Source organism: Lates calcarifer, linkage group LG24 (genome assembly GCF_001640805.2).
Source record: "Lates calcarifer isolate ASB-BC8 linkage group LG24, TLL_Latcal_v3, whole genome shotgun sequence".
In the NCBI taxonomy this organism is placed as follows: Eukaryota; Metazoa; Chordata; class Actinopteri; family Centropomidae; genus Lates; species Lates calcarifer.
Genome location: NC_066856.1, coordinates 11,459,617 through 11,473,610, shown reverse-complemented (window position 1 = coordinate 11,473,610; position 13,994 = coordinate 11,459,617). Strand labels below are relative to the sequence as shown.

Below are 13,994 nucleotides of genomic sequence, written 5' to 3'. Positions count from 1 at the left end.
AAGAAAGAAAATCAAATCGTAAAAAAGAGATTGGATTTGCCTGCTTGTTTTCCGAGTTCAGGTACAAAAACACAAGAAAAATAATAAATAATATATAAGCAAACGATCACAAGCTTTGTTAATATTGGAAGATCTTCCTTTTGCATTTCTTTGCAGGGCCTTCATGTAAAAGAGTTTTCCAGTCGATTATCCAGAAGAAATAAAAGCTTAATTAGAAAATGGCCTGAGCAAATTTAAAAGTGTTTTGTCGAAAATAACATTAAACATCATCTCTGGTCACCGTCCATCAGCAGGGCAGTTAAGGCCTCCTCTCTCCAGCTTGGCACAGTGTCTCATTGGAGGCTCAGCAGCATCAGCAGCAGCAGCAGCAGTGGCTGCAGGGCCTCCAGCTGGGGCTGGCTGCTGCCTCTGCTTGCCTACCAGCACCACGGCTGGGGGAGGTGGTGGGCAGGCTACAGGATTGCCCTGGGGCACCTCACTTATGCACCAGTAAAGAAAACTGAATTCGCCCCCCTCTTTGCTAAGAATGGTTGCTGCCCTCAGCAATTTGATTTGACCAAGTGAGGTCTGGAGCACTGGTGTGACCACTGCACATGCCAGGAGGATAGGAGTATCATGAGAGTATAATACTAGGAAATCATAGATCAACGCTTTTCATATTCACTACACCCTGATACAAAAACGATGCTGAGAATAAAAAGCACTAGACAAAGTTTGATTTTAAGTTTATCATTGTTTGCATTAACAGTGTATGGGAATCTACAGTTTTAAGATCTGCATTACATTATATTACATTTGATGACAGATGAAGTCTGTACATGTTACATTTTTGAGAACTTAGTTTGCGGTTCATTCTCAGCCTTACAGATGTGGTAAAACTAACAGTAAAGGGTAATTTACACTTTGATCGACACATAAGGACAGTTCTAAGAAAACAAACTTTCAAGTAATCTTTCGTTGCTAGTATGAGCAGAGACACCCAATGTTAACATGAAGTGACATGATGCAATTTAGAGATAAAATTCTGCAAAATGGACAGGTAAAGAATTTTAATACTGATGATGAGCCTGACTTTTAACTAATACTTTTATTTAAAACAGTATTTTGAAGATTGTTACTGAACTATAGCATACATGTAATGCAAAAAATTATTGCTTTTCCAGAGAATAGCCACCATCCACTCAGGTTATTCAGGTCATTCTGTGCCATTCCATCAATTTGACCTTGACCAACTGTGACATCTCCACGCCATCAAAACAATAAAAGTCACCTGGTCAGCACTGTATGTGATTGTTAATGACACTCACACGAGTCAGAGGAGATAATAATTGAAACTGGTGTGAGTGACAGGATTGTAAGGGTTAAAGAATCAAGAATATGAGTTTTAGCATTAGCTGCTACAAACTCTTATGCTTTGTAACATAAAATGTGAATTAGTATTACAAAAACAAAAAAATTGTCCTTCACGTGTAACGCCTGAGATCTGAGAATCAGGCACCATTTACAAAATGTACATAACCACACCCTTGTTACAGTACGCTGCTACTGCTCATGTGACAGCATTAGCAAGTCCTCTTTATGTGCGTGTGTGTGAGAGTGCACCAAAATGATCTTCGCTTTAAGGACACTGCTGGTTAAACTGAATACTGAACTGAATGGGCGGGTTCACAACACTGTAAAAAATGTCAGAGGGAGTCCAGGTGCATGAGCAGGCAGCTAACACATTTGTCTTCACCATGCTGATCTAGGGGTTTGACTAAAACTACAGAAGACCGTAATGCTGAAGTGAGATAGGACACTGAAAGCAGAGGTAGCCTAAAATCTGTGCAAGTGACACAAGGAGCTGTCAGTCAATTCACCGCCACTGCAGAACTCTCGTTTGATTTTTGCTGCATTCGAAGCATCATCATTGGAGGAGTCCTGATTTGTGGCAGAAACAACTAAACAGAGCGAGGGGTGGTGTATTAATCAGCCAGCTAGCTAATCAGTTCGTATTTCAGTATGTAACAAACAGTCATATGCATGAGAGCCAGTGGCTGAATGGGCCTGCAGCCTCGTGCTGGTGTCTAGTTTTACTATTTCTACTGAAGTGGCGTCCCTCAGTGAGCTGAAAGCTGGGGGAGGCCGGCTGCTGCTAGGGAAGCACAAACGTTACATCTGACATGCTCGGAGCTCTCCAATCATTTGAATGAATGATGAATAAATAATAATTACAGTGAAATGTCAAAAAAGGCACAGACAATTATCACAAATCTAGGCATCAGGCAAGATTGGCACAAAAAACTCAGCATGCTAAAAAAATCTGTAAAGGGAAGAAAAAAATCTGCTTAATTAAGGATTTAAAGAATGAAAAATATGAAAAAAATATATAGTAAAAGGACCATGATTGGGAATCATATCGGAGGGAAAGCAACCAAAATCATGCACAAAAAAATAGAACTCCCAGTTTTCAACGTACGCAAAATCAGCCGAACAACAATTAAATACACCTGCCACATGTCAACTCTGCCAGTGCAGTGATGCACATTTCCAGAATGCTATTTGGTTTTGGTTGATTTAAAGTCCTCTGGCTATGTTTTGTGAGATACAAACGCAGCTAGTATATAGATGTGCACATACAGCCAGTAGTGAGGTTTTGTAACTCAATATATACACGAGTTTAAGTTATTGCAGGTTCCACTTGGCAGTCCAGCACTTGTTGCACATGTGTGGCTGGGCTCTGTGCGCTTTGCAGGGAGGGGGGGAGTCTAGCCTAGAGTAGGGCTTTGTCCGGGGGGGTGGGGGACTAGGCTGAGAGATGCTAAGGCTGCAGCTGGATAGTACTTTTTGGGGGGGAACGGGGCAAGCAAGAGAGAGATGAACACAGGAAGAGGTCACCAGTAAAAGGAGCGGGTCAGGAAGTTGGCAGCCGTGCTGAGCCAACCCATGCCGTCTGTGATGGAGCCTACGCGTGTGACAGCCTTGTCCTGCTCCTGGGATGGACTCTCCTCCTCGGGCAGGTAGTCTGGGATGTCCGTGTTCTCCTCCACCAGCACCGCAGAGTCCTCCTGGAATGGCACCATGAGCTGCACAGAGACAAGGGGAATGAATTGTGAGTTTTTTTCTCTGTGAAGCGAGCAATGTGTCCAAAACATCAATTAATAAGATTCCAGGATTAATGTCAAACGCTGTTGTTGACCACAGTGCAATTATCATCATCTGGAGTCAGAATACATGACTGAGCCAGGTCTGACCCCTGCTGGCCACAATATATATGACTACTACAAACCATTGCCTGTTAGTTTCAATAAGCTGCAGCAACAATTATTAGAATTCTTCACAGATTATTGGAAAATGAACACTTTGGAATCTCAAATATTGTTGAAAGTTAGCAGTTTCAAACACAGCTTCACTGTACAGTTTGGTAACACACTGCTTTAAAAAGGTACAGCCAGGACCAGTCATGTGTTTGGCAAAAAACAACTAGCCTACAGGCTGAGGCAGAGATGTGACTAGCTAATCATGTCAGTGTGAATAAGTCTCAGCCACAGGCAGGAGGGCTACACTCCCTGTACAGAGATACACGCAATATACAGCGAGCACACTGACCTATCAGTTGACTACTCCCAAGCAAAGTTAATTAGTCTTTCTGTATGTATAACAATTATAATCTTACCTCTGCTCCATCTTCTGTCTTCACCACCTGCTGAGCCTTCATTACTTTGGTGGAGTTGATTGCTGTGCCCAGGGCCTGTGAGGAAAACAAAATACTTAGGTTCATAAAAGTTACCATCAGTCTTCAACTGAAACAAGAATAGAGTACTTTGGAGAAATTAAATGTTAACGCTAATTACTTCTGTTAATCAAAAATAAGCTGATATTCATTTCTTATCAGACGTTGGTAAAAACATTATGTATCCCTAACTTCCTGGGTGGTTTGCTGCACAGACACGTACCTCGGCTTTAAGGTCAGAGCGGATCCTGACAACACATCTCTTGACAGCCATCTGGAAAGTGAAGCTGATGACCCCTCGAATCTTTAGCAAGGCCTCCTCACACAGGCTCCTTCGAGTCTGACGATGGGCAGGAACCAGGTGAAAAGTATGAATGTATGTGTGAAACAACAAGGCCAGCATGTCATAAGAAATTAAGAAATGACTGTGACGCTTACAGATTAAACAGTCTAAGACTGAGAATGTGAATGCAGAATTAGCTACAGTTGAATTAGATTTAAATGAGGGCTTAAAAATAATATTGTAAAACAGTTCACATGACTTCAGTTTCCCGCTGCCAGAGTGATGTGTGTTTCTGCTGTAGTGATAGCGATGCAGCCCACCAGAGGCCGTCTGTCTGCTGTAATGTAATCTGGCTAGGTGCAAGCTTCCTGCAGAGTGGCATTCAGGTTCAATCTCAACGTCCTGCTGTTCAATGCCTGACATTTACAACCTGACCCCTCCGCCCTCCTATCCTGTGCCAGATAGACACCGCTAAGATGCTCTTTGATTATGACAACAGCAAATGATGATGATGCCCCAGAAAGATTTTTTTTTTCTTGGTGCATGCTTTGGCTTGTTTCCTGTGGGAACACTTACAGAGTCATCCAACCCATCAATGTGCAGCACCACCGTTTTGGCCCTCTTGTTATTGGAGCCCAGGAAGAACTGGGCTTTACGCCGGCAAGAGGCGGCAGCCGCCTCCGCCTGTTCAGCCTCTTCTTTACCGGCCGACTGCAGGATCTCATAGATCTCAGAGGCCAGCAGTTTGGTCTCCCCGGGCGATGTACTCCTTCAGCGAGAGAAAAAATGATTAATTTGTGAAATGTGGTTTATGTACACACATTTTCAGTGCCACTCAGCTGAACTGATCTGCTGTGCTAAAATAGTGTACTTTTAGGTGCAATGCAGTTAAAGGTAGGTATAATTCATGTTCAGGAATATGCAGTTATAAATAGCCATATCACTGTGTCAGGATATTTCTGTTGAAAGGCAAGATAGCACAACCAATACTAAGGCAGATGATCGCGATATCTGTATGCCTCTGTGGGAGAGAGGTGCGAATTGTGTTCAAAACCGAAATTAATTCATTAAGCTCCAATGGATGTGGTCCTTCTTGGTCTGCCACTAGAGACTTAGAACTTTGCAGGTGCCATGTGTAGACACAGTGACAGACACCCACATTCACATAATATACAACAAATTTAGAAACGCTGTCAATCTTTGAGTCAGTCTGTCCCAAAATTCCTTAGCTGCCATCCACCATAACATTCAAACTCAAGCTAATTAAGCTTACACTACAGGTTTTTACTGCCCTTTTCAGAAAAAAATCAATATCAGAGCATAATATTTTAGTGGTGGCAGCTTTCCTTGAAGAAGCCACATGAGGTCAGTTGCAGTTGTAATGCCAGAACTCATATTTTGTGAGAGATCCTGGGATACCCCTGCAGGCTATACTGCTTTATATGTCACACAGTCATCACTCCTTCTATAGTAACCACATACGACATCAGCTGTCTGGCGTGGCTGCCCTCTGGGGGCTTGGTGCTCCCCGGCGCTGTACAACACATCCCCACTCCAGCTCTATGGAAGCCTGTCAGCCTCTCAGCAAGTCAGACACTCTCTTCAATTGATTTATTTATCTAGTCATCACTGCATGTATTGAACAAGAGGCCACATCTTCTTGTGCTTCAGATCGTGATAAGTTGGAAGGAATAAAAATGGTATTCACACCTGTTTCGTGCAACTATGCTAGACGCTCCCCCAACAGCTACGTGTTCCCACTCTGTCCCGGCTATGATCGACCTCTACCCAAAGTCAGATTGACTGGACTGCAAGTAGGGAGAGCTGCTGCTGCTGTCACTGCAGGGCTCTTCTTGATGCAACCCATGACTAGCAGAAGTGACTGGCTTACTCCAGGGTTGAGTGGGAGCTTTGCCAGCAGGAAGAGGTGGAGGGGGGGGGAGTGGCGAAATCATACGAACTTCAGTCGGCCACTTGAACATAGGTCTATTCCTATCAGGGTGCTAATGATGAACAGCAATCATTTAGCAAAACTGCCACAAACCCTTGGGTAAGACAAGTGGTTTGGAGCTCAACACCTCCTCAAACTAGACCTCCTTCCAACACTTTGTGAGAGACCAGAGCATGTGTTTATCATGTTCTTTTAGAAAAAATAGATTAAACTAAATAAAACAATGGATATTAGATTAAAACCAGACAACTAAGAATGTGCTTACAATATATCACGTGTGCTAATTCAGCCACATCAGTAAAATAACTTGCTAAATCCAGTAAAAATATGCAAGTGGACTCATCAAGAAATCGTAGCAGGATGGCAGGATGCATTAAAATCTATGACATGCAGAAACAGCAATTTAGCTGGTTACCACCCTATTCTAATTCAACTTTAATCACATTCATCCTGACATGGCAGATGGAAGGACGTTGTCCTGCCTGGAAAATCTGCAGACTGGCACAGGTTGTCCGCCCAATACAAAAGAAATACTAGGTTAAGGTTTTATGTGCAGAAGTGCACAGTGAGCATGTGTGTGTGTGTGTGTGTGTTTGATGTGGTGGTGACAGGAACTTGCTTCTGCATGACATTCTGCAAACTCAGCATCATGCCCAGCTCGCCCTTCATCTTCTCCCTGTTGGCTCGACATTCTGCCAGGTAGCGCACGGCCTGCGAGGACAAGGGCAACTGTTATCTATCTGGCATTAAAAGTTGACAGTCCGTTTTCCGTTTCATAACAGAGAGAGCTTTTAAAAAGGGAGCATGCATGTGCAGTGGTAAAATATTACATAACCAATATAAATACACATGCGCTGACCCTTTGTTTACACTTCACGGGGTACCGTCAAGAAGCAACTATTACATAATGGCACTTAAATATGTACTGTCACTACAAGTCATATACTATAAGTGGTGGAAGAAGTGGGGAGAAGTTGCTATATGAAGGCTCTGTTGTGTTTACAGCACAATACAGACAGCAGATGTCACCATTGGGCAGTGTTTTTAAATATGCAGCCACCACGTGTCTGCTTGTGACTGTGACTGGGACTCAGCTCTGACACCAGTGGATAGCAGGAGGCACAAATTATGACATGAGTGGAAAATAGCAGATAAAGAATCAGTAAGGAACTGACTATTCAACCAAATAAAAAGAATGATCTAACAAGCTGTGGATATTTCAACAAGAATGATAACTTCATTCAATTTCCTGTGTATTCCAACTTTGTATTTTTTTTCCTTACAACAATAACTATCTGTACTACAAGGGATATTTATCTCAACATGTACTTAGACAATGCTCACCAGTAGTGCAGAGTAGACGACCTGCGGGTTGGGGTGGTCCAAAAAAAGAATGAGACCTGGCAGACAGCCCTGATCTTCTACTATGGCTCTTCGGTTCAGGGGGTCCGCAGCAAGATCCCGCAGCTGGTTCACCACGGTCAGCGCATCCACCTCCGCGCTCATGGTGCCGCTTGCTTTAACGCCTCGCACATCAAACCAACCTCTTCACTCTACTGAGAAGAGAAAGGTGAGATTATTCAGGGAATTTTTACAGATAAAGACTAATGTGTAGTTTTTTCACTTAACTGCCTTGACTGCAAAATGTTAGAAAACTGGTAAATATGTCCCCAGAGTGAGGTCTTCAAATTGCTTATTTTTTCTGACCACTACAGAAAACCCCTAAATATTGAATTTGTAATGATGTACAATAGAGACGAACATCAAATCTTCACATTTGAGAAGCTGAAGCCAGTAAAAGTTTGACATTTTTCTTCATCACATGAACAATAATTAACTGTTTATTTAATGCTATCTGTATGGCAGAAAATCTCAAAGGCAGTTTTAAAGTTTATTTTTCCTAACTTGGTGGACAATAATGTCACACCTTGCAACATAAAGACCTTGTGACATGCGCTAACTACTAAACTTTAACCACCATCCCATTGCCTTAGACCAGGTTTAAATGATCTGTTGGAGTTTCTGTGTATTTATATCAGCAATAACCTCTGAAATGTGGTTCTACACAATCTGATAAGTGCTTCGTGTCAAGTTACTGATTTCACCGGTATGCACTGATAAGAGTGTAGCTATCACATGTAAGAACAAGTTATAAAATACTGCGGTTTAATCCCAGGGTTTACTGCTAAAGTGTTTTTCGTGAACCAAAATACAAACACTCGTTTCTGACAAAGACACTTTCTACGACCCCCAACCTAACCTCAAATCACGCCCTGTGGTACAGAGGCGATTCTGCAGCTAAGCTAGGTTAGCTAATGTTACTTGACAAACATAGCATACCTTTTTGTCAGTCTTTGGTAAAATCATGAGACAACACCGGCTGACTTCAGTTACAAGAGATGCAAAAACGACGTAAGAAGAAACAGCTAGGTAATGTGACAAACGTGACAACAATTTCACTAAAGCTAGGCCTGCGCCTCTTTCTTTTTACTATGCTTCTTTAGCTAGCAGCTGGACACGGTGTTTGGGTTTTGTGGCACATCAATGGGTACAGCTGTTTTGTTAACGAGGACATCCCAGTTTTCCATAAAGATCCCAGCAGTTTAACACGGACGCAGCTCCGCCGGGAAATCTGGGGGAATATAACGAACATCCACAGGGTTCCTGACGTGTGGTGTGACGATATACTCTGATTGAGTAATGCAAAACCCAATCATCTGATAGTTTTGCCTCAAAGGTCAAATCTAATTGGTGAATTTGTCTGTCAATCAATATGAATAACCAATAGTGACGCCCAAAAGTGACAACCTACCTATTGTAGTCCGGATAATCCAATTGGCTCAAATGTATTACACGAGTCTGCCTACAATACTCGCCTCCTCCAGTTGATATATGACCCTGGAAAAATTTGGAAACTTGTCGGCAAGCGTCAGGCTCGGTAAGTTAGTTTCAAAGTCGCACACACACACATACACACAACTGATCTTCGAATATGTTTATCACGTTAACACATACGGTTGACCGTCACACATTAGGGATAACCAGGAATTGTCCGTGTCTTCGTAACATCTTAATAAACTTGTCAATAGTTGTTCAAGTTGCCTGAACTTACTTAGCCCGCTATCGCTGTTAGCATCCGTTAGCCGCACTGCCCGCTAGAGTTAGGAGTCACTCGTTTAATTTAGCTTAGCACGTTAACCTGCCGTATGCGTGAAATACGCTAATATCTGTAACCGACGCGGTTTTTCTTTGTCTTCATATAAGAATGAACTGAACTCTTCCATAAGCAAACAACTTTAAGACTAGCTTGAAAACAACCGCTCTCGTAATTATGTTGTAATAACAGATAAATAAATAGAGTTCTTCAGGTGCTGTGTTAAACCAAGTTAAGCCTAAAATCACAAGATGCAATAGCAATGACAACGTCAGCTGTTAACGATAACAATCTTGAGCTACATCTTGGACTGTGCTACTGCTGTTATTACATTTTAGTGTACCGAGCACCGACTCATGTCTGTATTTTACTGTGTTTTCCCACAGGGAATAATCCAAAGATTACAACTTTAACCTACTCTGTTGCTACTTTGACAATTGTATTACACACTAAAAATGATCAGAGAAATTCTAATTCCTTCATCCCTCAAGTAGTGGCAGCGATGATGATACTCAACAAATATCTGTTACTTTTCAAAGCTAATATTAGCCAGCACCACTGAAGGCTGATATAGAGTCTATGTCCATATATTGTACTGGAGCATCTTTACACAGGTATATCATAGAGCATAAAGCTTCTCAAGTAGTCACTGTTGGTTTTAAGTTTTATGTTTCTAGGTGATTCACCCTGAATCCCTCACTCTTGCTCTGTGCTCCCTCTAGATGTCTGTTTGGTGATGATGTCCTTGGTGTTCAGGCATGTGTTTATCTGCCATTGTGAAACACAGTGACAGAGATGAGTAAAGACTATGCACGGATTGAAATGGACCTGGTATGTGAGAGTTGGTGTTGATGTCCTACACACTGCAAAATTGGATTTTTGTGCTTTCACACAGACCACAAAACTATGTATTGTCCCTTTGTCTGTCTTGCATCTAAAAGCCCATTGATAAGGTTTCTCAGTATTCACTGTATTTAAATAATAACTGTGAATGACGTTATTTTTTTCATTTTATTTGTAATGTAATGGTAATGAGTTCTGTGGCTTGTTTTGCAGGCTTTTGGATCAGCCAAGCCCTACGGGTCCTCGAGAAGTATTGTGAGGAGAATAGCTACTAGTCTTCCTCTTAAACCCTGCCCCAGGGTTCATTTTCAGGTAAGGGAAAGTTAACAGTATGATCATATTTATAGTGTTGTGTCATTTAGTCTTTGAAAATGTCATGTGTATATCTTGTGTTCTGAGATGACAGCATGTTGTTGCCCATTTCAGGTTCTTTAAATCTGTCACGTACGACACAACCCTGTCCTCTCTCATCTTTCTGCCCGTCTCTCCTGACTGCTGGAGTCACTGCCATGTGACGGCAAATCCCACACCCTCTTCAGCTTTTTTGTTTACTTTTGCTTGTCTGACTGATTTCACTTAAGAACCATAAACAGAGTGGGTGAAGTCATTAGAACAGAGATATGTTCTTGATAAAATAAGTTTTTAAATGACATTTCAATTCACTGGCACGTAATATTAAAAACTTTGCTTGTCTTTTCTTTCCCGTCTCTGTCAACACTTTCTCTCTTCTTCTTTTCTTCTTGTCTCCAGCCACCCTCCCTAGCTAAGAGGAATGCAGTATGTCTGCTTTAGGTCAGTTTTTTCAGCAACCTTCAACAACCTTGAGCTGATTAAAGACCTACTGAGCTATCTGAACCTTTTATTAACAGTAGCCCCTCCTCCTCCCTCTGAGCTTTCCCCATTTTTACCTGATTACTTCCTTTATCATTAATGTCTTATTGTAAACAAATATTTGTGGATTTGCAGTGTTGTAATGTGTGCTGGTGTGTATTCTTGCCTGGCATGCTTTTTGTCAAAATGTTGAAAACGACAGCTTCATCCATACGCTGAGGACGCTGGTGTCCTGATTGGTGCCAGGAGGCAGAACTGTCAGGTGGCCTCTCTGGCTGATGTCGGCTGGATTGACAGGGACGAGGAGTGGGAGGATGATGTAGACTTCTTTGGCAGACCTAGGTGAGAGGGAGATAAAGATAGCGTCATGGCTTATGTTAATGAAATGTTCATTTCAAGGTGATTCTGTTGAGTGTCTGTAATCATAAACTGTCTTATTGAAACAGGTCAGGGGTGCCGCAGGGACTTGTGTTTCGAGCCCACCAGCCTCAGAGAAGACCCTTAACCCGCCGCAGGTCACTGCCCAGCCTGCACCAGGGGGCTCCAGACCCCCAGGGTCCAACAGTCGCAAGTGATGAGGCCATTCAGAAGATCAGTGCGCTGGAGACAGAACTTGCTAAACTCAGAGCTCAGATAGCACAAATCGTACTGGCTCAGGAACAGAACACAAAGCCAGGTATGCACTTCGCTCTCTCCCTATTGCGTGAGTATGTTGAGGGATTTGTTTTCCTCCTTTTGTGCTGCTGTAGTAATACAAATTTTCCCCTAGATGGCAGCAGAATTTCACGTTACACAGCTTCAGTATGCCTTTTTCCTTTGTTTCACTTTAGCTGCTACCACAGGGACACCTCCTCCTCCCCCTCCACCCTGCGGCACCCTGCCTCCCCCTCCCCCACCACCACCACCACCACCTCCTCCCCCACCACCACCAAGTCTCCAGCGGACATTTTCAGCCATTGATTTGATAAAAGAGCGCAGGGGGAAGAGGACAGACGGTCAGACTGTTTTGGATCCAAAGCCAGCGGAAATCCCCAGCATGCTGGATGTCCTGAAGGACATGAACAAAGTCAAGCTGAGATCAGTCAAAAGGTGGGTCGTGACTTTAGAAGTGGATTGAGACTTATTCATTTATTGAAATACATGCAGTGTATTTAACTTACTACTCATATATGGAAAGACGTGCTTGTATACAACACAAATAATCACATTCTAACGATTAAACTTTGTAATAATCCTTGTTATGTGTATGATTTTGTAGTCGTCCAGTGGAAGTTGACACCAAAGTAAAGTCCAGCGAGCCTGCAGATGCTGCAGCTCTCATCGCAGAGGCCCTGAAACGCAAGTTTGCCCACCGTTACCGACATGACAGCGGACAAGAGGACAAGGAGGACAAGGAGGACTTCAAACTACCCATTCCAGATATGAAACCTCGAACAGAAACCCCTTTGGTGAGAAATGTTTTCATTGTATTTTCTAATCTCACATGTTCTTTCATCATCATTGGAATTAAGTGAACGAAAAGTGACTGATGTGACTCTTGTCTGTCTGGTGTAATGTACTTTATTTTGTCTTCTGTCTGTTTTCACAGTTTGGGCAGCACATGTTGAAACCTACTGGGAAAAGGAAGTTGCTCTGAACAGGTGATTCTGAACTTTGGACATTTGAAACTGCCTTATCAACCTTTATAATATCTGCTGTTTCTGAGGAAGGAGAAGGGATTCTGCCTGAACCAGACAACAGGCTGCTCCAAGTATCAGTCATCTCCTAAGTGTTGCATCCGATGATCATCCTGACCATCCGTTTTTTGCACTTTTATAACTTATAATATTAGCTTTCTGTTTTACAAATGAATTTTTTTGTGTGTTAACTGAATGTCTTTGTTTTTCTGTTGAACATTCATCAGTCCTGAGTGAAAGTGTCAGAGGCAAACGAGTTAAAGCAACACTACAGAATCTTTTAATATTATTAGATGTATTGTTCAGTCTTGATTAGGTTTTTGTTTAATGTGTTGCACATAGTGTAGTTGGTCAGTTTTACACAGCTGTTTCTAAGGGGTCTGTGAAAGCTGAAGAGTTCTTCTACCACAGAAGAAAGGGAGCACTTTCTTACCTGTGGTATATTGTGATGTATTGTCTATATACATCATGTATGCTGACTTGTAGACTAATTTATGATGGGGATTTATGTATTTATGTTGCGGTTAAGTAGATAATTTTATTTTTAACACAGTTAATTATGTTCTAGATTAATGTTATTTTTCTTTATGTGTTGAGCCTGTGCCCCAGTTGCCAGTCTGGCCACAGCTTATATGTCTTTTGCTGGTTCAAATATGCATGGCTGACAATTTCCTTCAGGGGTTAGTTAGCTATCTAGCTAGCTAGTTGACATCATATAACTCTTACCTATAATGTGCTTTTAAGAGCCAAAGACATTCCAGTGTGTATTCTGTCTTTTACTGCCAAATTTTTACCTTTCATGTCCCTTTTTTATTTCCCTTGTTTCCTATGATGTGTAAACAGTGAGGAAAATATACCACAATTGTTAAGGAAAGTTCGTATTTCTAGGTTAGTGATGGTACAGATACGTGTGTTTCTTTATCAGTACCTCTTTTGATAAGCATCACCTCTTACTGCAAAACACTTCAACCTTTCCCAGAACCTAGACTCAACATCAACACTAAAGATATACTGCATCATTGTAGTTCACTGTTTTTGTTTTTTTGTCTATTTAAACAACAGTCAATGGTCCTAAGGTACCCACCGTTATCAGTGTCCCAGTAATCACGCCAGTACTCGTCACATTTTCAAGTCTCAGTTTGGAAATGTGACATAACATACTGAGGTTTTCAAGCAGTATTTTGTTCAAAGTGACTGACTGCACATTGTCACCAGTTCAGACCACTATTTATGTCAGTGAAGTTGCTGCCTCAAGTCAACTCCCACTTGTTATAAGGGAAAGTGAACTGGATGTGTCAGTAATAACTGAGTGATTTAAATGTATTATTCTAAATTTTATAGTAGAGTTGTCTTCCTTTGAAAATTGTTGAGTTGTCAAATCTCTGAATAAAAGTTTATGGTCTGTCCTGACTTGCTTGTTTTTATGTCTGTATGGTTTAAGTGGAACCTTCTTATGAAAGTCACCTGCCCTTATAGTTGCATCACTTATGAATAGTCAAAGGTAAAGGACAACCTGCGCCACAGTGCAACTTAACATGACTTAA

At 41.9% G+C, this 13,994-nt stretch overlaps 2 protein-coding genes across 3 annotated transcripts; one reads left to right on the top strand and one right to left on the bottom strand.

Annotated features, from left to right (window-relative positions):
• Positions 1-709: 709 nt before the first annotated feature.
• Positions 710-8,491, bottom strand: armc1 (armadillo repeat containing 1). Of its 2 annotated transcripts, none has more exons than XM_018673921.2 (7): positions 8,287-8,491; positions 7,291-7,499; positions 6,566-6,657; positions 4,572-4,764; positions 3,936-4,052; positions 3,656-3,730; positions 710-3,065 (listed from the first exon to the last, which is right to left on the bottom strand). In XM_018673921.2, the coding sequence occupies exons 2-7, from the start codon at positions 7,450-7,452 to the stop codon at positions 2,874-2,876; spliced, it is 831 nt and encodes a 276-aa protein (XP_018529437.1). In that variant the 5' UTR covers positions 7,453-7,499; positions 8,287-8,491; the 3' UTR covers positions 710-2,873. The 2 variants fall into 2 exon arrangements, with proteins under 2 accessions (XP_018529437.1, XP_018529436.1); XM_018673920.2 differs by having other exon boundaries at positions 7,291-7,502; positions 8,287-8,490.
• A 292-nt stretch (positions 8,492-8,783) lies between these two features.
• mtfr1 (mitochondrial fission regulator 1) lies at positions 8,784-13,860 on the top strand. Its single transcript, XM_018673919.2, has 8 exons — positions 8,784-8,884; positions 9,823-9,931; positions 10,157-10,255; positions 10,977-11,116; positions 11,221-11,450; positions 11,605-11,863; positions 12,033-12,222; positions 12,363-13,860. The coding sequence occupies exons 2-8, from the start codon at positions 9,896-9,898 to the stop codon at positions 12,408-12,410; spliced, it is 1,002 nt and encodes a 333-aa protein (XP_018529435.1). The 5' UTR covers positions 8,784-8,884; positions 9,823-9,895; the 3' UTR covers positions 12,411-13,860.
• The last annotated feature ends 134 nt before the right edge of the window (positions 13,861-13,994 follow it).

What these genes read in the sequence shown, in the direction of transcription:
- armc1 (XM_018673921.2), bottom strand. Translation starts at nt 7,452, where the DNA reads ATGAGCGCGGAGGTGGATGCGCTGACCGTGGTGAACCAGCTGCGGGAT. An exon ending in TTGCAGAATGTCATGCAGAA is followed by an intron (nt 4,765 to 6,565) that starts GCAAGTTCCTGT and finishes CTCTCGCTGAAG; the next exon opens with GAGTACATCGCCCGGGGAGA. An exon ending in TTGATGGGTTGGATGACTCT is followed by an intron (nt 4,053 to 4,571) that starts GTAAGTGTTCCC and finishes GCCCATCGTCAG; the next exon opens with ACTCGAAGGAGCCTGTGTGA.
- mtfr1 (XM_018673919.2), top strand. Translation starts at nt 9,896, where the DNA reads ATGAGTAAAGACTATGCACGGATTGAAATGGACCTG. An exon ending in GGAACAGAACACAAAGCCAG is followed by an intron (nt 11,451 to 11,604) that starts GTATGCACTTCG and finishes GTTTCACTTTAG; the next exon opens with CTGCTACCACAGGGACACCT. An exon ending in AAGCTGAGATCAGTCAAAAG is followed by an intron (nt 11,864 to 12,032) that starts GTGGGTCGTGAC and finishes ATGATTTTGTAG; the next exon opens with TCGTCCAGTGGAAGTTGACA.